Source organism: Phyllostomus discolor, chromosome 8 (assembly GCF_004126475.2).
Source record: "Phyllostomus discolor isolate MPI-MPIP mPhyDis1 chromosome 8, mPhyDis1.pri.v3, whole genome shotgun sequence".
Classification (NCBI taxonomy): Eukaryota; Metazoa; Chordata; class Mammalia; order Chiroptera; family Phyllostomidae; genus Phyllostomus; species Phyllostomus discolor.
Window position 1 is genome coordinate 77,269,126 of NC_040910.2, and position 22,069 is coordinate 77,291,194.

The 22,069-nt window shown below is 48.7% G+C and overlaps 3 protein-coding genes across 10 annotated transcripts in view; 2 read left to right on the forward strand and 1 right to left on the reverse strand.

Annotated features, from left to right (window-relative positions):
* TLCD3A (TLC domain containing 3A) overlaps nt 1-11,365 on the forward strand; it is a 24,078-nt gene extending 12,713 nt beyond the window's left edge. The window contains exons 1-5 of one of the 5 annotated variants that reach the window (XM_028521887.2): nt 3,693-3,998; nt 4,430-4,513; nt 7,890-8,094; nt 9,190-9,282; nt 9,741-11,365. In XM_028521887.2, the coding sequence (XP_028377688.1) occupies nt 3,877-3,998; nt 4,430-4,513; nt 7,890-8,094; nt 9,190-9,282; nt 9,741-10,010 (774 nt within the window). In that variant the 5' untranslated portion in view covers nt 3,693-3,876 and the 3' untranslated portion in view covers nt 10,011-11,365. Of the gene's footprint in view, nt 1-3,692; nt 3,999-4,429; nt 4,531-4,967; nt 4,971-7,889; nt 8,095-9,189; nt 9,283-9,740 lie in introns of those variants that run through there. The other 4 variants (XM_036033296.1, XM_028521892.2, XM_036033297.1 and 1 more) reach the window with 4 other exon arrangements.
* On the reverse strand, nt 11,177-18,799 carry GEMIN4 (gem nuclear organelle associated protein 4). Of its 3 annotated transcripts, none has more exons than XM_028519846.2 (2): nt 18,611-18,799; nt 11,177-15,828 (listed from the first exon to the last, which is right to left on the reverse strand). In XM_028519846.2, exons 1-2 carry the CDS (start codon nt 18,618-18,620, stop codon nt 12,665-12,667), a joined length of 3,174 nt encoding a protein of 1,057 aa, XP_028375647.1. In that variant the 5' UTR covers nt 18,621-18,799; the 3' UTR covers nt 11,177-12,664. The 3 variants fall into 3 exon arrangements, with proteins under 3 accessions (XP_028375647.1, XP_035889186.1, XP_035889185.1); XM_036033293.1 differs by lacking the exon at nt 18,611-18,799 and adding an exon at nt 16,496-18,537; XM_036033292.1 differs by lacking the exon at nt 18,611-18,799 and adding an exon at nt 16,030-16,454.
* Nucleotides 18,743-19,978, forward strand: LOC114502713 (diazepam-binding inhibitor-like 5). 2 transcript variants are annotated; one of them, XM_028519847.2, is made up of 2 exons: nt 18,743-18,873; nt 19,515-19,978. In XM_028519847.2, exon 2 carries the CDS (start codon nt 19,571-19,573, stop codon nt 19,832-19,834), a length of 264 nt encoding a protein of 87 aa, XP_028375648.1. In that variant the 5' UTR covers nt 18,743-18,873; nt 19,515-19,570; the 3' UTR covers nt 19,835-19,978. The 2 variants fall into 2 exon arrangements, 1 of the variants encoding a protein (XP_028375648.1); XR_004904799.1 differs by having other exon boundaries at nt 18,746-18,873; nt 19,470-19,978.
* Nucleotides 19,979-22,069: the final 2,091 nt, after the last annotated feature.

The window sequence follows — 22,069 nt, forward strand, 5'->3', positions numbered from 1 at the left end:
CAGGAGCCTCAGATTCCATCTTGGCCACTCTCTAGAGTGGCAAGTCAGTTTACCATTCTGCACCTAAGTTTCTTCACCTATAAAATGAAAATAATATGTTCACCTACCTCACTGAGTTATTTTGAGAACCAAGTGAGATTATATATGTAAAAATGCTTTGAAAATTATATATATGTGTATATATATATATAGAGAGAGAGAGAGACAGAGAGAGAGAGAGCGTGCAACATTAGAGCCCATGAACTCCACCCCACATATTTATATTTGTGAGTAAACAGTTAGGAACAGTGGTCATTAATCAGCAACTACATTGTAAAACAGAATTATTCTTCCTCGCTTGTCAAGTTTGAAGGCAGTATAATAATTAATCACATTTACCTTGAAGGCAGAAAGTACTGAATTCAAATCCCAACTCCACCACCAGAAGTGTGACTTTGGGCAATATTTTAATTTCTCTGGGTCTTACACAGTGATGATAATAGATTTTTCATGAGGATCCAACAAGACGATGCACACAAAGTGTTTGATATAGTGCCTGGCACATAGTAAGTACTCAATAAACATTAGCTTTAAAAAGTATCAGACATGCTTTGGTTGGTTGGCTCAGTTTGTTGGAGGGTTGTCCAGTCCACGGTCAGTTTCCATCCCCAGTCAGGGCATATACCTAGGTTGTGGGTTCGATCCCGGTTGGGGTGTATATGGGAGGCTACCAATTAATGTTTCTCTTTCTCTTTTCCCCTCTCTCTATCTCAAATCAAAAAGCATATCCTTGGATGAGGATTTAAAAGGAAAAAAAAGTATCAAACATTTCTTGAGCACTTGCAATGTGCCAGCCCTAACTCGGGAAACAAAATAAAAAGACATGGTCCTGTTTCAAAGAGCCAGCAGTTTGGTGGGGAAACATACGTACAAATAAAAAAAAAGTTCACTACTCAAGTGCAAAGGCAGGTTAGAAAATGAACTTACAGCCCTGACCGGTGTGGCTCGGTTAGTTGGGCATTGTCCCCGGAAGTCAGGGGTTACCTGTTGATTCCTAGTCAGGGCACATGCCTGGGTTGCAGGTTTGGCCCCCAGTCAGGGTGCATTTGAGAAACAACCGATGGATGTTTCTTTCTCACATCAACATTTCTCTCCCTCTCTTTCTCCCTTCCTCCTCTCTCTAAAAATAAATAAATAAAATCTGTTTAAAAAATGAACTTATAAATCTGCCTGGAGAGACAAGTAAAGAGAAACCTTCTTGGAGGACAAAGTATTTGACTCAAGACTCTAGAAGGGTGGCATGCTCTCCTGGGGGCAAGCCCACTCAAATCTTCTTTTGGAGTGAACTTCCATTCTCCTAAACTCTATGGGTCACCACAAGACTTGCAACCAGGGGAGCAGTGGGCAGCGGTGGCTCATCCCGGGCTGACCCCCTGAATCTGTCTCCAAGGCCCCCTTTCCTCTGACTTCCCAGGGAGCTGACATCAGCCCTGCCTGGGCTCACTCCTTTCCTGCAATGTTTCCAGAGAGATAGGCAGCCCCGCCTAGTCTCTCGGCTGCTGCTGCTTCTATCCTAAAGCCTCCCTCGTTTCACTGTCCCCAGCTTTAATAAATGTACTCTCAGAATAAAAATTTAGAAAGACTTTTGAAGGGTAAGTAGAAATTTGTAGTGAAAAGGCTTAGTGCTTTTCATTTGGCTTTATCATTTGCCCACAGGGGTTTGATCCCTTGAAAAGACTCATGTTTATGCTTGTTGGCTCTCTGGTGATTCAACCTAAACATTCTGGCGACTTCAAAGCCTCATGTTGGAAACACATTTTACTAGCCATCTTCTATACGTGAACCATCTGTTTTGTTTTCATTTCATAGACTCCTTCCGAGCTGTACAAACAACTCCTTGCACAGGGTATAGATTGGTTCCTGTCACTTAAAAGCGTTAGCATCCTTGGTGCATGTTGTCGATCCCATTATGGAGAAAAGGCAGGGTGGACTTGCAACCAGCCGCTTGTCTCTGGGAGAGCTAGAGTGACTGGGATAAATGTGTGAGGAATGAAAAGTGGAACGCACAAGGATTTGTTCTTCTAGAGAGAAAGGGAAGTTTACAGATAGCTGCCCTGTGTCCACGTGCAAGTGTGAAACTACGGAAAGCTTTTTGTCGCTCCCTGTACCTTGCTACCAAACTTAAGTGTCTTTCTCATTTCACCAAGAATGTTGGCAGGGAATTTGGGAGCTAGAAAAGTTGCCCTAAGTGGAAGAAATTTCACACTTTTTGTTGGCTGCTTTCTAAATATTTGCTAAATCCCTCATCTAAACAACATATAGGAAGATGTCAAAAGCTGTATTTGCTCTGTATGTTTCTATACCCGTAAGTGCCATGTTAGAGAAATTTAATTGGCATCAAATGAATCATCTGTTATTTTATGAAAGTCATAAGTCTTATGAATTTAGAGCTGGAAGAGCCTTAAAAAGCTTGTAATTCAGCCTCTTGGTTCCGCAGTGAGGAAGCAGCAGCTTGGAGAGGCTGAGTGGGGTTGTTCCAGACAGAGTCCTCTTATGGGGCTTTCATCAGCCTTTTGCACGAGGGTGGGTGATTTGAAGAGACCCATAGTACTTTTCAATTGTAGTAGGCAGAAATGAATTGTATTTCTCCCCACATTAGCTGAGGAAGATACAGACTAAAGCAAAGTAAAACTTTGGTTAAGTCCCAAGAGGGGGAGAAGCAGGTAATACTGAAGTTATTGTATTGGCTGATGTAATTGGTGCTGAGTGAAAGTGAATCAATTCCAGTCCACTCAAATTTAGGGCACCTGGCCTGGAACCTTTACTAAGAGCCACTGTCAACAACAAAACAGTCACCAAAGACTGGGTAGTACTTTGACCCAAAGCCAAGAGGTAGTATGGCACTGCCACAGAAAGTCTGCAGACATGATATTCCACCTTGACGTTTACCCTGAGAGGAACTGATGTATTCTGTGGCAGGATTTAATGCTTTTAGGAGCAATCCCTCCTGGAGAAATTGCATGAGTTGGAAGGATGTGGAAAAGCCATCTTTGGCCTGCAGGAAGACCATTTCCTTCAGACTCCTATATGGAAGCAAGAGTGCTTGGTAGTTGATAAGTCAGGCCACAGATAAGCAGATAGCCACAAGCTCATCCACCCTTTCCTCCCCCCACCCCCCAAGAGGCATGCCCCTCGCTCCCTTTGCAAGGAGAAATGCCCCTGCTTGGAGGGCTCATCCTACCCTGATGCTACCATCAGGGTACACTCCACGGATTGCGTTTTCCTACCTGGCATCCTCGGGGCCCTCCCCTTCCCATTCCGCCCCCTTCGCCCGCTTGGGGCTGGGGAGGAGAGGAAGGCTGTGGCAAGTGTGGTCTCGTCTGTCTGTCTGGTCCCGGAGGGAGGGGGAAGCGTCCACGGTGACGGAAGAGAAGCCCAGAGAACCTCGGCCCTTCCCACCACTGTCTTGGCCACTGGCGCGCGGCTTGCCCAGGGCGCAGCTTCGGCGCACTGGGACCCCACTGGGCCGTGCGCGCTGCATTCCGCCCCCCCCCCCCCCCGCCCGCCCGCCCGGGCAGCAGCTAACCCCTGCGGTCCACTCGCAGGCTGGCCGGGGGAACCCGGGGACGCCTCTGGGCCCAGGGGCGGTGGCGGCGAGACCCCGCCCCGGGCCGCCAGCCCGCGCCTATCGCGGCCGCCCGCCTGGTCACGCGGAGTGGCGGTGCGGGATCGAGGCCAGCGCTCCGCGGCTGCCGGAGTCGCGGCGGACCGGCTGGGGCGGGGTGGAGGGTGGAGGGTAGAAATAGGGGCGGGCGGGCCGCCGCAGCCTTGGAGCCAAGTAGAGCCGACCTGAGCCACGCTGAGGGCGCCCAGAGAGGCGCCGAGCCCTGAGCACCCATGCTGCTTACGTTGGCCTGGGGCTCACTCTTCTTCTTGGGGCTCTTCGCGCTCTCCACCTGGGGGCTGCGCCGCGCGCGGCCTGAATGGCCCATGTACGACTGCTTGATGATCAGCACCAGGTACGCGGCGAGGCCGGCGCCACCCGCCCCACCCGGCCTGGCGCGGGCTGCCGGGACCCGCCTGCGCCCGGCCCTGCGCCCAGTGAGTGCGAAAGGAGGGGCGACAGGAAGCGAGGGGCCTGCCTCCTAGTTCCTTGCCCCTCTCTGCGGTGGTGGCCAGGGTTCTGGGAAGACCCTGTGCGTCCTGTCCTGGAGGGAGAGGGGAGTAGGGTGGAGGGTTGCCCACTCTGGTCAGGATGGGGAGAAAAGCCCTGTACACAGCTGCCAGCTGCCCTGGGGGTCGAGAGCTCGGCGGCGGCCCTACCATTTTCCTCCCGGCTCTGGCAGCTTAGGGGAAGGTCAGGTCTAGGAGCTTTGGCTTTATGCTGTCCACGGGACGGGATTGAGCGCGCTCCCCCACCCCTCTTTTTCTCTTTTCTGCCGCACATTAGGCTGGTTTCTTCAGCACAGGCTGTGTTGGCCACCGCATCTGGAATCATCATCATCTTCTACTGTAGAGACGTGGTCACCGACAGGTAACATCCAATGCCAGGTGAAAGAAGTACAAATATCAGCACTGAACTTTTTCTAAGTTTGCACGTTTTAGTGGCGCTCAGACACTAGTTCTTTATCAGCACATGCTGTTGGGAAGTTGATTAATGGGAAAGCTTGTGCACCATAATTAGTTCCCTCCTCCTCTCCTTACCTCTTTCTGCATGGCCACCTTAGGAGAGAGTAAACTGAGGAAATGCTGGAAAGTGACAGTTTAAGCCTGACTTAAGGTGGCATGTGAGAGGACATTGTGGCCCATTGATCCAAGTTCTTTATGAAATAGATACGTTCAGAGGTGAGAGTGTGCCTTCTGGTTCTTTTAAGTGATGTCTCTGGGGCCCTGCCTGGAGCACTCATTGGCCAGGATAAGTGCCGTGTGGTTGGCAGAGCCTTAGGAATGTTGCTCGTCTTTCCTGTGATTTGCTGAATGCCGTAAAGAGGGTTCTGGAGCTTTGAGAAAACTGCCTTGCATGTGTGTTAGAGCTCAGTCCAGAGGCAGGTCAGAAAGTGTGCACCTAGTGACACAAATCATAAAGACAGTAGTCGTCTACTTTGTATAGCACTTCCACCTGGGCCATGGTGGTTTTTGTTTTTGAAGCCATTTTTTTTCCACCTGCCTTTCTGGAACCACTCTTACTTTCTGTTACGTTGGAGAGAGAGAGCATGCAGGGAAGTTCAATCCTGACCGTTCCCTCATGTTGACTCTGCAATGGGAGGGGAGCCCCAGGGGGTACCTGTCTCACTGGCCTGCAAATATAGTGCCCGGATCTTACTTAGGATTATGGCTGCCATCATGGTTGTTTGTTTGTTTGCTTGTTTCTTTCTTTCTTTCCTTGGTGATGAATTGTAGATGCTGAGAGAAGACAGTGGGGTGACTTTGACTGCATGTAACAAAGGCTAACAGCATTTGCTTGGCCAGGTTCAGTTTTTATTTTAATTGAGCATTTGTGACCATGGGGCAACTCCCTCACTGCCCCCGCCTAGTCTGTCAGATCAGACTTGAAACCAGCCTTTGGCAAAGATGAAGGCAGATGTGGCCCAACACTGTCTTGAGCTGACATGAGGGCAAGCAGCAGGCATCCACTGCATAGTTCATACCAAGATGTTTACGCACACGTGACTTTCCGTTCTTTCGCACCACTGTTGTGTTTGCCCCTGAGAAGCGGTGTGTTTTAGTGGCTTGAGTATGGCAAGAAACCTGAGTTTTGTTTTCCCGATCCTCCTTTTGTGTATCTTTATGTCTTAGATTCTCTGCTTGTAAAATAGAGACAGGCACATTTCTGTGCCCTCTTCCTTCATGCGGATGCACAATGATGTTCTAGCGGCAACTACATCATCTTTTTTTTAAAAAGGCCTTTGGGTGTCATATCCTGTACACCCAAGTATTTTTCTGTTATACACCTTTTTATTTTATGCCTTCATGTAAACTGTCTATAGACAGGGGGTATCTATATATCCCACCAATTTATATGCAGAATGTGGTATGTGGCTAAGAATTTCATCAGATTCTTAAAGAGGTCTAGATCCCTAAAGGGGCTAAGAGTCACAGCTCTAGGCAATTTTCTCAATTTAGGCACTTATATTTGGTTAATGCTTTTTGCCTTTAAAAGGACTTTCACATTTTCAGTTTTTTAATCTTTACAAAAACTTTGTCAGGGAAGACAAGGATTATCTCTGTTTTATAAAGAAAGCTAAGTTTCAGGCTAGGGGTAGTTAAGATTACAATAAATCTCTTGCCAATAAATCTTGAGAGAATTCTACCAAGCAGCCACAATTTCAGACCTTATTGAATTGGTACTGTGTGCATAACATTAAAAGCCTAGGCTATACTCAAGGGGAGAGGCCAGATATATTTCAGCTTGGCTTTTAATTGGTCTTTATACTTATTAAACTTGGAATTGCTTTAAGAAAGCAGTGGAGACCATAGGTGGGCAGTACAATACTGCATCTTTTTGACTAAATGGAATTTGGCTAATTAATTCACCTGCATGTGTATTGTATTTTCCATCCTTAGTTGTTTGCCTATTTCATTGTTACTCATTATTGAGCTTTGCTGTCGTAAGCATGGAATCACTCAGGAAAGAATCTTGAATAGGCACTATCTAGTATATTCCCGATGGATGTTGCATTTCGTGGACTGGCTCCTTAGGAAATCACCTGAGGCAAAGTTACAAAGACAGATTTGAGGGCTGTGTGTATACCATTAAGTCTTTGGGCCTTGGACGGGTTGCTCAGTTGGTTACAGCATCATCTGGATATGCCAAAGTTGTGGGTTCAGTCTCCTGTCAGGGCACATGTAAGAAGCAACTAATGCATGCATAAATCAGTGGGACAACAAACCAGCGTTCTTTTTTTTTTTTTCCTTCGCTCTCCTGCCGGCTTCCTCTCTCTCTAGAATAATTTTTTTTTTTTAAAGTCTGGGGGGGTGGAGCCTTAGCAAGCAGTGCAGGTGATTCTGATGTTCAGGTAGTTTGAAAACCATAAAACCGATGGTTTCTTCTCCCTAACACACAGTGCTCAATAAGAATTTGCTGATTTAGTGAATCTAATTCTTCCAAGCATAGGACATGATTTCAGTTTAGATTTTTTTCCCACATTAGTTTTCTGTAGAATTATGATGTATTACTTGGGAATAAAACTGTAGAAATTCTAGACTTCCCTTCTAATCTGCTGCAGGATGGTGATAAACTATCATTTTGACTCAGCAGATACTGATACAACCCCTTCGGCGAAGCAAATGGCAACACTTGTCTTTCGTCCCAGGTTCTTTTGGTATCTGACTGCTGCTAGGTAGTCCTTGAGCTCCTGGCTCATTTCCAGACATATTTTTCTTAATGAGTAGAATCAGGATTAGCCATAGAATTGTAAAGAAAATGGCCAGGGTCGCTTGCCAGAAACTCCCTACAGTAGGGTTACAAGCAGACACAAGAGGAAACTCCCAACTGTTGAGCAATGAGTGGAGTTAAACTGGAAATATTGGACTGGGATTCGGGACACCTTCCAAACCAGTTTCTTGGCGGGGCTGTTGAATCATTGGTAGAGATATCAATATCAAAGTCAGCGTATATCACAAAATGCCAAAAAATCCATTACAAATGAGTGGCTAAATCAGGCAAATAGTGACAGCTAGTCACTTAAACACATGGATGCTTTCTGCCTGTGACATGAAGTTTCCCTGTGATTTAGAGAAAGTGCTTCACACCATCAGTTTCAGCATCTTCACTGTAAAGTGTTTGGAGTAAAAACATCTGGTTAATACAAAGCTGAAGGAAATGTGTTGGAGAAGAGGGTGGCTTTGAGCCCGCCTTCATAATCGGCATCTCTAATTATTTTACAGACCACTCATATGCTTTCTTTCAGCCACTGGCTTGCCCGAGAATATATCTGGTTTTTGGTTCCTTATATGGTTTATGACACCTGCGCCATGTACCTGTGTGAATGGTACCGAACCAGAGAACAGAACCGCAGAGACTTCCGCACCATTTTTCGAAGCTACCTAAGTAAAAACCGCCTCATGATCACACACCATGTGGCCATTCTGTTGGTCCTAGCGCCAATTGCACAGGTATGGCCTCCCGGGATATAGCCACCAGCCGTCTAGGTTACTCGTTTCTCCCACTGAAGACCAATGTTTAGGAGTCAGGGTTAGCGCCCTCTTCCTTCGCTTTCCAATCTCACCCACTCTCATTGCACCAGCTGCTCCTGAGCAACTGATGGGCAAATCACGTCGAAATGTTTGTGATTGTCCTTGCCAGCAATCCCCTAGCCCTTTGTGATTCCCTAGCCTTTGCCAAAGGTTCTGTCTTTAGTTCATACAAAATAAAAACAATATAAAATACAACATAAGAATTTTTAAAAAATGAGAGTAGCTCAGTCAACTGATTGTTTTCTCTAAGAGTGCCAGAGAGTACTGAATGCATTACTTCGATGTCACAAAAGCAGACTCTCAAAGCCAATAGCCTCAAGACTTCTCCCCAGATCCATTTTTCCCATAAAAACTTCACTCAAGAGAAGAAGGTGAGAATGCAGACAGAAAACTAGTAATCTTTGAGTGCCCACCAGTTGACAGGCACTTTATTTAAAAACTCATAGCTTTCTGCTAATAATCAGAAATAGCATTAGAAATCGTTAGCCCTATACCATAGATGAAGAAACGGGCTATAAGAGTTTACGTAGCTCAGTCAGTGGTGCCAAATGACAGCTGCCACTCTACTGTGCTATATGCCGCTTTTTTGAAAGGACAAAAGGAGAGGGTAAAGCATGTTACATTCTTTAAGAAGTCCTCCTAACATTTAGCACAGCATCTGGCACCTATTTTGTTGAACTGACCTGGCTAAGTGCCCTTGGCACGACTAAGTTAGATACCAAAAGTAGGCTGTGGAGTTCCTTCCGGCTGACATTGAAATTCAGAGAAAGCTTGGTATGTGACGCAATTGGCCAATCAGAAGTTGTCTCTGGATCCTAGTGATTCGACCATCAAAGTAGCATTGCGGCGGCAGCAGCAGAGCATTAAATGGGTCTACACCTGCCCACTTAGCATTTCCCTTCCCCTTCATGGCCTCTCACAGTTACCCTTTTCAACAGCCCTCATTAGAATTTTCCTTCTGGTGGTTCCTTAATTTCCATGTCTTATTTCCCCTTTTCCTCTTTTCATCTGCAGCTTAGGGGAGACCGAGGGGACTTCTTTGTTGGCTGCATCTACACGGCAGAACTGAGCACTCCATTTGTGTCGCTGGGCAAAATTCTGATTCAGGCACGTATGAAGGGAATGGCAGAAGCAGTGCAGGGGCACAGGCTCTGCTTTTCCTCAGTGGCATGGGGTTTGGAGAAATCTCAGTGCTAGGAACAGAGGGATAGGAGACCCTTGAACAGACTTAAAGGTCAATTGGCCTTCCAAGCCAGGGGGGACAAAATTGTATGTTTGATTCAAATTTGATACGGTCCTTCATGTTTTGTTTTGTTTTGTTTTTCCTGGCCATAGATTTTCTCTGTTGCACTGTTCCTGTCAGGTGGGTGGCTTAGGTCAAACTCAGCATCACCATTGGAAAACCCACAAAGCCATATGTATATATAAATGCAGCAGTGCTCAACCAAATTTTCCAAGTGTCAGAAAGCTAGACGTTTGGCCTTTACTGCTGTAGGACTTGGGCCAGTCATTTCCTGAAGGCCCAACCTCTTGGTGACTCTGCATTTTCCTTCCCTCTTTTGCAGCTCAAGCAGCAGCACACCCTTCTGTACAAGGTGAATGGGATCCTCACGCTGACCACCTTCTTTTGCTGTCGGATCCTCCTTTTCCCCTTCATGTACTGCTCCTATGGCCAACAGCTGAAACTAAACGTGCTCCAAGTGCCGTTCAGGATCCCTTTCTTATGCAATGTGGCCAATGCCTTCCTCATTGCTCCCCAGATCTACTGGTTTTCTCTGCTGTGCAAGAAGGCAGCCGGGCTCTTTGACACTCCCCCAGGAGGAAAGGATGGGTAATCGCTCCCAGGAGTCAGGCAGTGAGGGTGTCTCCTCACACTAGCTGCCTCTTCCACTCAGTATTCCACGGACCAAACTGTGCCCTGGGTGGCCTCAGCCTTTTGGATATTGATAAGCAGATGGGTTTGAGTTTTTCTAAAGAACGTTCACATTACCTCCCTCTTCTAACCTGCCTCTTTTGCAAAAGCACTTTTCTTAGTAACAACTAGTGGGTCCTGTCAGACTTCCACTGGCAGCAAGGATAATAATGCAAGCCCAAGGGTCCTTCCTTGGGTCTTACCTCAAGGGCTCTGGGAGGTAGAAGCATGGGGTGTGGAGACAGGTGGACCATGATGACAAGCTGGGCACCCAACTGGCCCTAATATTGGTGGCTACCCGCTGCGGCAAACACTCAGGGCAATATCCACATATACCGGGCCAGCAGAAGCAAGTGACAACTTGGTTCTTGAAATAATTTCTTGTGATGTTGGCCTACGGAAACGTGGGTAGGTAGTTTTTTATTGTTTACTAGAGAACCCATTGGTCTTTTGCCTCATTCTTTCATCCACATGCCAACATTGAATTCTCATGCCTACTGCCTTCCAGTCAGTAGTCTCATTAATGGGGTGGGGGGGGGCAGGTAGGAGGCACAGATGGGAACCTGAAGCACTTGAGTAGGTAGGGACGCTAGTAGGTCAGCATCTTTGCAGGCTGACTTTGTAAGACCAGTGTCAAACTTGTGAGTTTGTTGTATACAGATAGATACTATTCCCTTTCAAGCCCAGCTTTCCCAGTATGCACACACACAGGATGCTCTTGTAAAAACTACAGGGGTGAAGTGGAAAGATGGCTGCCGAGCTCCTTACTGGGTAACCCCACTCTTTGACACTGCTTTTCATATGAAGTGGAAATGGACTTCTACATTCCAAACCATGAGAAGTCACATCTAGACTGGCTCCTGATAATCCAGAGCTTGGGGTCCAAAGCCTGTTCCCAATTTAGCCGCAGGAAGCTGGAGAGCAAGAGAGCATGACAGCCCGGGCCAAAATGTGTCTGTGGATGGGCCCCTTCGCTACCATCGCAAATGGGGTTCTCTGGTGCCAGTCGTTCCTTACCAGCTAGGAGGGGTTTAGAAACTGTGCTACCACCCATTTTTTTTCAAGTGGTAGTGAAAAGCTAGATTTTTAAAAGTGCCTTTTAATTCATTGTTGTCCATAAACTTTTAAAGTACTGAATATATAACAGTGCCTCAAAGTTTGAATATTTCCATTTTTAATGGGTGCCATTTAAAAAATGCAAAATATTGTTGTTTTGTTCACTGTCAGTATATCTTGTATAAATCATCCCTGTGGTGATTAAATTGCACTAATATTTCCCAACTTACTCTTATTTGTGAAACACAATACATCAATACCAACTTCCTGTGAAACCCATCCGTGACCTGACTTGACTGGCTACTGTGTGGTGTTACTTCTGGTCTGTGTTCATATCCATGTAACTGGCAAAGGTGGGGTTCAGGGGAGGAGGGTGTTAATGCTTTCAGCCTCCGCGAGGGCCCACCTCATACCTCACTCTAACACCGTTTCTGTGATTCATGGTTCCAACACACTGCAGGGTCCTAGAGTTCAATCCCAGTGCTCATATAACTTCAGGCCCCCTTTTCTCTTCGTAGGTGCGTCCCAGTTAGGAACTGGGAGAGTGGAAACCCCACTGGAAGCCCCAGAGCCAGCCCACTGTAAGTGGGGGTGGGCACGTGAATAACGCCCCGCTTTAAGTGAGGGTGTGGATATGAAGGCAGTGCCAGAGTACATCCTTTTCCTTCCTTGCCTCCCAAATTAAACGCCTCACCAACCAGTCCACATAGTTCTGTAACAGGCCCCGGACACCTTCCATTTGCATTTTTATGGGTCTGCAGACACCATCCCCTGCTCCCACTCATTCTTCAGAACCATGACAGCTGCCCTGGGCAGGGGATAATTACACTCATCCTTTGAACGCATCTCTGCTTGCTTCCCAGACCCAGTTTTAGCACAGCTCCTCTGGATCCCCCAATGGCTGGAGTTAACGGCGGAAGTCCTCAGTTCAGAAGCCACCCATCTTCCGAGGTCCTTAACCTACCCCCAACACCAAATTTCTTGGTCCCGCCCTCTCCTTTTCCCCTCTTACAGTGGTACAGGCCTTTCGGGCACACAAATCACATGGCCAACTGGTGGCAGAACAGTTCTTTTCCTAATTGCTACCCTTTCCAGAAGACCACAAAATGACTTCTGAAGAGGGTTTCAGTGCCAAAAACTATACATATCTTATAATTTTTCCACTTGGGTGGTTCAAAGGTTTCACCTTTGAACTTACCAGATTTCAGGGTGGAGAAGCCCAGTTATGAACATACTCCTCCCAGTTTGATTTGATCTTTAAGACTCCAGCTGAGTCCAGTTTCAGTGTATCTAAGCCTAGACTATCGATAAGACTCAAGAGAGACAAGATGAAACTCAAAATGAGAATTTTATTATAATTTGTATGTTATAAATACCTAAGAAACTATTTTCTTTACACCGCTATTGCCATAAACGTCTTAGCTTGTGTACAATTTCACATACTTGAAAAATGTGTTTCTCGGCTCTAGCCCCTAGAGACCCCACCCAGTGGAGGCCCAGCTATTTAATGATCTACAAAGGTCAGAAGTTACTGATCTTCTGCAGCAGGGTTTGGCGCCGCTCCTCGGGGCTAATGTTCTTGGCAATGGACTTCAGGAAGTGCTGCTCATTTACCTTCTGGAGCAAGGCGCTAACAGAAGGGTTGGTCTTGCTCAGGGTTTCATAGCAGGTGAGGATTTCCAAGGCTAGAACATACAGTGGCTCGCACACCTCCTGGCAGAGCATGGCCATGATGTGCAGAGAATGACAAAATACCTGGGTATAAAAAAACAGGACTTCTTGGGTGAGGTCCTGTTCTTGTCCTTGGGCCCACGGGCCAACCGACTGTATCAACCTAACTGAGTCCAGGAGGCTGGTCAGGCTGCTGCACAGGAGTTTGACCACATGGCTCCAGCCTTCCATAGGAAGCCAATTCCGACAACTCTGGCTGCAAAGAAACTGGAAAGTTCTCAGGAGGAGTACGGAGAGCTGGAGCTCCTGGGCCAAGGGCTTCAGGTTGAGCAGAGGAACAAACTGGATATATTCCAAGCTGTAAGGGACATGCAGGAGCTGTTTCTCCAGCAGTCTCCTGGTCAACTGGAAGAGGCACTGCCACTCCTGCGTGCTGCACCAAGGCATGACTTGTACCAGGGCTATCAGAAAGCCCTTGCTGAACAACCTGACCTCCTCGGGGTTGCCCACAGCCACCACCAAGAGGGAGAGCATCTGCTCAGAGACGCTTCTGGAGGTGCAGCAGCACTCCATCCAGGCCAGGAGCCCCGTGCCTGGCCCGTACCCAGGATGGGCCTGGGAGGTCCACTCATCCTCAGAAAGCTTACAGATCTCAAAAAGTGTGGCTGGTACCTCACACTTGAAGTGGCCCTCAAAGAATTTCTTCAGTCTCAGGCCCACAGTCCAGTCTAGCTGCTCCAACTTCCGGTGAAGCCAGGACAGGGATTTGATCCAGGTGTCTGGGGAGAAGGTGTCAGCATTAGCTGATACGATCTCACAGAGGAGCTCCAGGATGTGGATCACCAGATCCTTCCCATCCAGAGAGAGGCACCGCTTCTCCCTGGGGAGCTGCCAGTACTTGCTGAAGCTGTCCAGGAGCTGGCACAAGCTGAAGATGAGGGGGAACGGAGAGCAGGTCTGGAGCCAGTACTCCTCGAAGCAGACATTTGCTTCCAGAGTCTGGATGAAGATCTTCAGACTGAGGTCCACCTCTTCCACATCGAGCATCAAGAAAGGCAGGACGAATTCCCTCAGCACCTCATCTGGCTCAAGAAGAGCAGCGACCGGAATCCCCTGGGGCTTCACGGGACTCATCAGGCATTGCAGGAGCTCCAAAAACTGCTTTTCTTCCTTGGGTGTAGAGAACTTGGTCCAGACGGTTTCTTTGAGGCATGACACCACAAAAGTGGGAGATGGATTTGGACCCTGCTCTTCCGTGAACTTGAGGGCAGGGAAGGCGGTGAGAATCTGAGCCAGGAACCTGTGGGTGCCGAGATTGGCCACAGCCATGCCGCACATTTTCTTCACCGTGGTCTCCGGGTGCAGTAGCACCAGGCGGGCCACAGATGCTACAGCTTTAGCTAAGCCCTGTTCAGACGCGCTCTGTGCAAGCTGGTTAAAAGTTGTGTTGAGGTCTTCCTGAAACCCCTCCAAGTAAGCCAACAACTTCTCAGAGAGGCCCCTTCGCCCCCAGAAAACCAGGACACCTGAGAGGACTTTATTTTTGTCTGGCAGGGACAGGTCCGCATAACATTCAAGGATCAAGTTGATAACTTGTTTGACCCGAGATTTGGGGATGGCTCTGTCTGTCGTGCTGACTTCTGTCACTGTTTCCAGTAGCTTTAACACCAAATCTGGCTCCCGGAAGAGGGTCTGGTTACTAACCAGGCAGGCTAGCCACTCGTCCGAGAAGGCCCACTTCTTCTCAGAAGCAAAAATGTAGCACATTTCCATGTGCCGATCCATCTTCTGCTCGATAATGGCCATGGCAATCGAGGCAGTGATGTCCTTCTCCACACCCTTGTTTAGTACCCTGTTGGTCTTCCTCAGGAAATCCCCAACGCACTCTGCCACTTCAGAGACCACCTGCCTCTCCTCCTTGGACAAGCTGGTGGTATCCAGGTAGACCTTCAAGTTCTGGCTGAAGGAAGTCAGACTGTCACACAGTCGGTAGCTGTCATAATTTGTCCCCTGGGTACTGCTAAGCATGGCCTGCAGCTCCTCCCCCCACTCTCGCAGCAGGCTGCGCATGAACTCAAACCCAAGGAAAACGGTTTCACTCGGGAGCCTAGCCAGCGAGCTCAGGTTGATGTCCCGTTCTGCCTCCTTTACCTTCTCAGCCAGGGCCTGTTGGTGATACGGGTTCTGGGTGTCCGAATTCCACACGGAGATCACCGTGGCCAGTTTGTCTAGGTACACAGTCGCAGACACTTCCTGAGGGTCGTCCTCCATTAGCGCAAACACGGTCAGCATGTCAGCCAAGTTGGCTAATGCACAGCACTTCATCCCAGGACACAGGATTCTGTTTTGAATTTGCTTCAGCCCGCTGAGCAGCATGGCCAACAGGGGCATGGTGGGACACACATCTGGATCTGACTTAAACCTCTTTGGAGGGTGGGAGAACTCATCTGAGGAGGACGAGTACTTATGGGCCATTGCCCTGAACTGGGAGAGCAGGGGGTCCTGCTGGTCGCCCTTGTGCTTCATCATTTCCCACCAGACATCAAGGAAGAAGGCCACATCCTTTGAAGAAGTGTCAACAGCCATGTGCTCCAAAAAGTGCTCCAGTTCTGCACGGCAGATGGTGGTGGGGAGGGCCATCAGGAGCTGGATAAAGAGTCCGGAATCTTCCAGGGACTTGAGCAGCTCAAAGAGGACCGTGTGATTAATGGTAGGGATCATGTTGCCTACCGAGAAGAACACATCTTCCTGCCACCGAGTTTCAGTGTCAGAAGGGGTGACGGGGAAGGGCTGAAGAACCTTGGCCCAGATGATAACCAGAGCTTTCCTCCTCCAGGCCAGGGGCTGGGAGCACGCTGTGGCGGAGATCTCCCTCAAGGCCTCCACAATGGGCCGCCCGACATGCTCCCAGTCAGACTTTGTCAATTCTGCCAGTGCTTTGGGACGGAACAGCTGCTGGGCCAGCAAAAAGCCCCCGTGCAAAATAGCCATTTCTTCACAGATATTCAAGGGTCCTGCACGGAGAGAAGCTGAGTAAGACAGAGTGTGGGGAAAACTTTCAAAACAGTAAGCAGAGGTTAGAAGGAGAGATAGCAGTTAGTAAGCTGGCTGTCACGATCGAGGTTAGAGAGGAATTCTAAATAGGCTCAGTGGGAGAGGGGGAAGAAAGTGGTGGTTCCAGGAGCCACTGCAAAGCTGGAGTCAAAAGGACTTACCCAAGGAATGAAAAAGGACTCCCAAACTCTCTAGGTGGAAACTGGAAAGACAACAGGCACCACTGGAAACAGGGAACACAGGAGACTCAAACAGGTTTGGAGGGAATGCTGTTAAGTTTTGGTTATTTAGAGTTGGAGGTATAACAGTAAGGCAGAGATGCGCCCTCCACCAATGGAAATGCATGGTTGAAGCTCAGGAGGAAAGTCAGAGGGGATCAATGGAACCAATGAAGAGAATGAGATCCCGCAGGAAAAGCTGGACTACAGACGCTAGAATCCCCACTCCCCGCCAAGCAAAAGACAGGCCAGCAGAGGGTGTGGGGAAGAAGGGTTTCGAGAGAGAGGGAGCACAAGGACAGTATCAAAACAAACTACAGGGGCCACCAGATACATGTTGCAGGACACAAAACTGAGCTGTGCGCACAGAAGCAGTCAGACAAACCCTACCTCCCGCCTTGTCTCTTACAGCCTTGTCCTGCAAACAGCTTTCAATTGTCCTGCCTTCCAGGGAAACAATTCACCCCATGGCCTCTTCCATCAAGAACAGTTACTCATGTCCCTGATTCTCTGGTAGAAACCAAGTGATATACCAAAAAAAGAATGCACTACATTAAAAAAGAAAAGTCCTTTCTCCAGTGAGCCATGAACTCAGAGGCTTATCAAGAAAGGTCTTGGGATTTTTAATCAGACATGAGTTTAGCTCGGCTTTTAAAAGCAGTGTGATCTTGGACAGATGACTTCTCTGAGCCTCCCTTCTGCATGTGTGGGGATGATGCAAACTTCATGTAATGACTGCGAGGATCAAATGATACACCCTAGTCAAGCCCTTGGCACTGGGTTGGTGCTGTTAGCTCCCAACGCCATCTCCCAGGGATGGTGAGCGTTAAACAAGACACGGCTACACTAAAAATCAGGATACAAAGAACCTGACAAGGTGCTCAATAAAATGCTGGTTTTCCCTAAATCTTTCCTTTACTGACAGGATCACCCTACTTGTCCTCCCTGAACTCAGAAACGTGAAAAGACGTACATCTTTCTCAGAGGTGTTTCCACTGACGCCCAGAAACTACATCAGAGCACAAATACTGCTCACCATTCCATATTCCTGACTCCTCTCAGTCCATCATATCCCCAAGAACCCATCTTCCCAGGCCTAGAGCCTACACAGCAACTCCTGATTCCAGCAGACTAAAGAACATCCTGCTCCTTTGACCATTTATGGGAGCAGCAAAAGGCCAAGGGATCAGCACTTCTATGCCGCCCACTGGTGAAGGCTATCTATCCGCCTTGGCTCCCAGGGGCCCAGGCTGCCTCCCAAGGAGGGTTGTGGTTGCTGAAGGGGTCTCTCTGTGGGTTCTAGACATCCTTTCTGGCTCAGGCTACTCTCTAGGGCACCAAAATAGGTTCCCTATGACTGTGAATTTAATTTTATTGCACTGTCAGCTCAGCTGAGATGTCTGGCCCCCAATGACTACTTTCCAAAGTCACTAAGTAAATGCACGTGGCACTTACAGGAATAAGCCTCAGGAGCACTTATTAATAGCCAGAAAACTCCTCAAGTGTTTTATCCCTACTGGGGTGCTTGTGAGTGCCCACTCCTTCATACCGTTGCTCTGGGCCAGGCGCTGTACATGTGGTATGCATGTAAGATCTCTTTAAATCTTCAAACCGACCTTTTGAGGACTATATTTTTCCTGTTTTATATAAGAGAACAGAGACTCAGAAACAAGTTGCTCAGGATGTGGCAACTACAAAGGTGTGGGGCAGAAATCACCCACAGGTGTAGGGCTCTAAACTCTTCTTACCAGTCCACTGCTTAAGAGCTGGCTGCAGCCAGGGACCAGAACTTTTCTCCACAGCCTAGTATTACTGGCACACCTTGGGGTGCCTCACTCCAGCTCTCCCAGAGCAGGCTTCTTGGTCTTATCCTCTTAGGAGTGTGTCCAGAAGAGTAAAAAGGCTGGGTAAGGAGCCACCGATTTATACCAGCTCCTCCCCCACTTCTTCCAAACTTTGCCTCTGAGGATTCTGAAGAAGGTGCACGTGCCATTTCAGCTGCCACAACAGCTCCCCACAACCGCTAGTCTGATGAACGTTAGCTGCGTGCAAGGCACTGAACAGGGCACTGTATCCATGTGAGCTCAATGAAAACTCGCCAAAACTCTGAAGTGGATACATTATCATATCCGTTTTATCGATGAGCCTGTCATTTGCTCAAGAACTTATCAGACATTCAACAAATGAGACAGTCAGGCATCCGGGATTCCTCCGGGCATCCTCTAAGCCCGGCATTTTCTAAAGCACGTGCACGAACCCTCTGCACTGTCAGGAAATCTAACCTCACACCCGTTTGGTCCCTCACATGGAAAGGGGCCGAGGGGGCAAGAGACAAGCCAAGAAGCAGTGCGGCCGAGGCTAGACCCGAGTCTCATGACCCCTGGTCTCCAAAGATACCCCAACTCTCCAAACCCCCTCCCCCACCCGGAGATTTCCTTAGCCCGGGTCCACTCAGCAAAGCCGTGGTCTCCCGTTGCGGGACCCGGCTCAGGTGGGCTCAGGGAAGGGGAACCCCAACACCCACCTAGGTCCATGGCGGCGTCGCAGGCAGCAGCGCGGCCGCCCCTCCCCCGCACGGCAGCGAGTACTGCGCAAGCCCCACGGCACAATGGGCGGTCCCAGGCGGGCGGGACAATTGGCCGCGCCTCCGTCCTCAGCCGCAGTCTCAGCTCCGGCTCCGCGCGGTTCAGCAGCCGGCTCCCTTCCCTCCGCGCGCAGGCGCGGTCCTTACTTAAGAACCCGCGGCGTCGAGGCCGCCAAACCCACAGCGCCTCCTATCGGCCCTAGGTATGCAATCCGCCAACAGGCTAGTACCGTTTCCCCTCTGGCCGCGCAGCGTGCTTCTCCCCTCCCCGCCTCGGGTCTCGACCTTGGCCCCTCCGCCCGGCCCCCTCCATTTCCGCTCAGCCATCCATCTCCAGTTTCCTGTCCAGCCTTGCTTCTGGACCCCAGTGGGTCCCTGACCCCCCATTCTGCGCCACCCAGTAACCCCACACTGAATGTCCATTGCCAGGCTGCCCACTAACCAGCACGGCAGCGCCCCTCTGTAATGACAAGACTTCCTTCCCCGCAGCGGGTCTCACACAGACCACTGGGCCCCACAGCCTCTTAATCGCCCCCAGGCTCCGCCTTCAAACCACAGTTGCAGCAGCTCCTTAATTTTCTGTTATCACAGACACCTTTGAAAGGTTAATGGTTGTCCTCTCCAGAAAATGTGCGGCGTGAGCTAGAGCCAACCACTGTTGGGGGAGATCCAAATCAGTGGGCCCCAGTTTGCAATGTGTACTTTGTAAAAACATTTGATTTCTCACTGAGAACACACAAATATTTTGTGTTCTTCCCATATTACCCTGTCTCCTTTTCTCCCTTTTCCTTGTACCCAGACTTAATCACCAGTCTCGAGTGTTTTCTAACTCGCCACCCTTCAGCTTCTAGTGCCAGGTATCACTAGAAGAGACAGAAGGGCCCAGCCTCAGTTCCCGCAATGGGCCAAGTGGAATTTGAGTTGGCCTGCGCTGCTGTAAAGCAGTTGAAGGGACCTGTGAGTGATCAGGAGAAGCTGTTGGTGTATAGCTTCTACAAACAAGCCACCAAGGGCGACTGCAACATCCCTGCCCCACCTGCCACAGATGTGAAAGCCAAGGCCAAGTGGGAAGCATGGAACAAGAAAAAAGGGATGTCCAAGATGGACGCCATGAGGGTATACATTGCAAAAGTGGAAGAACTGAAGAAAAAGGAAACTTGTTAAGGACGACAAAATGTCAAACAGGATGAAATACAATAGCACGGCTCCTCTGGTAGGGAAATGAAATGGGCTTCCTAAAAGACCTTGCTGGCTGAAATGTCTGGAAACTGTAGCCACCATAGCTGAGACATCAATAAATTAACTGCATGAAAGTGTGTGTCTGCTGTTGGAAAAACAAACTCAAAGTGACTGAGAGTCCTGGGGAGCTGTATTTTTATACACTTGATAAATGTATAAAAAGCATCTCTCCTATAGGGAAAATTCCATCAAAACTGGCTTTCTGTATGATTCCATGTTCCCAGCCTTCCTGTTCTCAGATCATATGTAGCTATTTGGCTGAAGTAGAGAGGCGGGAAGAGAGAGAATCATGCTATGAAAATGCCCAAGGTTTGAGGTCAGTGAAGAGGCTGCACTTCTGGGGGAGGGGGAAAGCAGTGCAGGGGGAGGCCTCAAGGGCTGCCCATTCACTACTAACCCAACATTAGGGAGGGGGAAAGGGCTGTTTTCCAAAAAGCTCAAGTCAAGCCCTACCACCAAAAGCCCCTACTGGAACACAGGCCTGATGAAGTTTATGTTTTGAAGGAAGTCACTTTTAATGAGGTAATTGATGCATCACAATGTAGGGAAACCCCTCCCCCCACCCCGTCCCTGGGGGTCTTGTTACTTTATGGTTCTTTTTGCCCACCACTGTGTTAAGAACCATGGCTCTCAATGCCAGTTTGGTAAAAAAAAAAAAAAAGAAAAGAAAGAAAGAAAGAAAGGAAAGGAACTATTTATTCAAGTTATACAGGTTCAGAGTAATGGCAGAATGTCGCCGTTAAATCCTAAAGTCCCTTTAAAACACCACAAACACACACACAGTCTTGAATCCCCTTTCCAAACCAGGCCAGTCAGGGGTACCATAGCTCAGGAAAAGAAACAGAAGTCCTAGCTTGGCTAGGCTCCTGTTCTTAATCCAAAGCCATATCCTCAAGGTGGTCAAGAGAGCCACCTCCCTCCCGCTCCCAAACAGTGTGGTAAAAACCCCAGAATGGCTGCTGTGCCTGGATTTAAATCCCTGCGCACACTTTCCTCCATAACCCCATTTCCGGCTCTTCCCACACTGGTTTACACCGGTCAGCAGTCTGGCGGCTTCTGCCTTTCTCGGCTGCCAGTGGTTATGGGGCAGCCGCCTCCAAGCCCCTCTCACAGGCATGGGAAGCCCCTCTGGCTACAAGGCATCAAGGGTTTGAGTGCTGTCCCTCACCCCCGCTCCAAGGGCAGGCACTGCTTTTTAATTTTACTAAAACGCTGGCCAAGTCCTTCAGATATGCAAAGTCGCTACCAATGGCCCTGCTTCTCTTGCTTTGCTTGCCTCATCCCCCAAGCGATAGCAATGGGGAGGTTTTGGGATTTGGGGGGAACTTCAGCGCAGCACCCTGCTACAACACAGCAGCAGAGAAACACTGGAGCAGATGGTTTCAAATTCCCACCTCTGAAACACGCATCTAAGGCCTAGCAACCAAATTTTCTTGGGACTGGTTTCTACCTGGGGGTGTTTGTGGGACAGTATGTACATGCACGTAAATGGGATTTTAGGAGCACAGCCAACCCTTACCCATGCAAAGGTGAGTGTCTGAGCTTGGCTTCTTCCCCTTAGTACTGACTGTCATGCAGGTAGCAACTCTCAGCGCTGCACTGCGTGCGATAAGCAGTGCTCAATGACGTTAGCAAAGACATTTCAAAGCAACAGGTCTGCGGTGGCAATAGAACTTCCCAATCCTTTCCTTCAATTAAAAACTATTTGTGCAAATCATGACATAGGGTTATCTCCAGCTCATGGGCCATTAAACAACAGAAGCAACAACCATAAAGACTTCAGAGGAAAGTCAAAGGAAACCAAACCTCATTGGGTATCTTTGAGATCTTCTGTTAACGTATTTGTAGGAAGTTGCTATAGACTAAGCATATTACTTAAGAATGAAGTACACCCAGGACACGCAGTGACTGAAGATCTTTATTCCATGGAACAATAAACTGGGCAAGGGCCACACAGTACAAAAGTTATATTTTCCCTCTTCTTTGGAGGGTATACATTTTGATGCTTTTAAAACCACGACTTGCATCAAATGTGAATAGTAATATTAGCCCTGGCTGGTGTGGCTCTGGATTGAGTGCCAGCCTGCGAATCAAGGGTTGCTGGTTTGATTCCAGGTCAGGGCACAGCTGCAGGCGGGGTCCCCAGTTGGAGTGCACAGG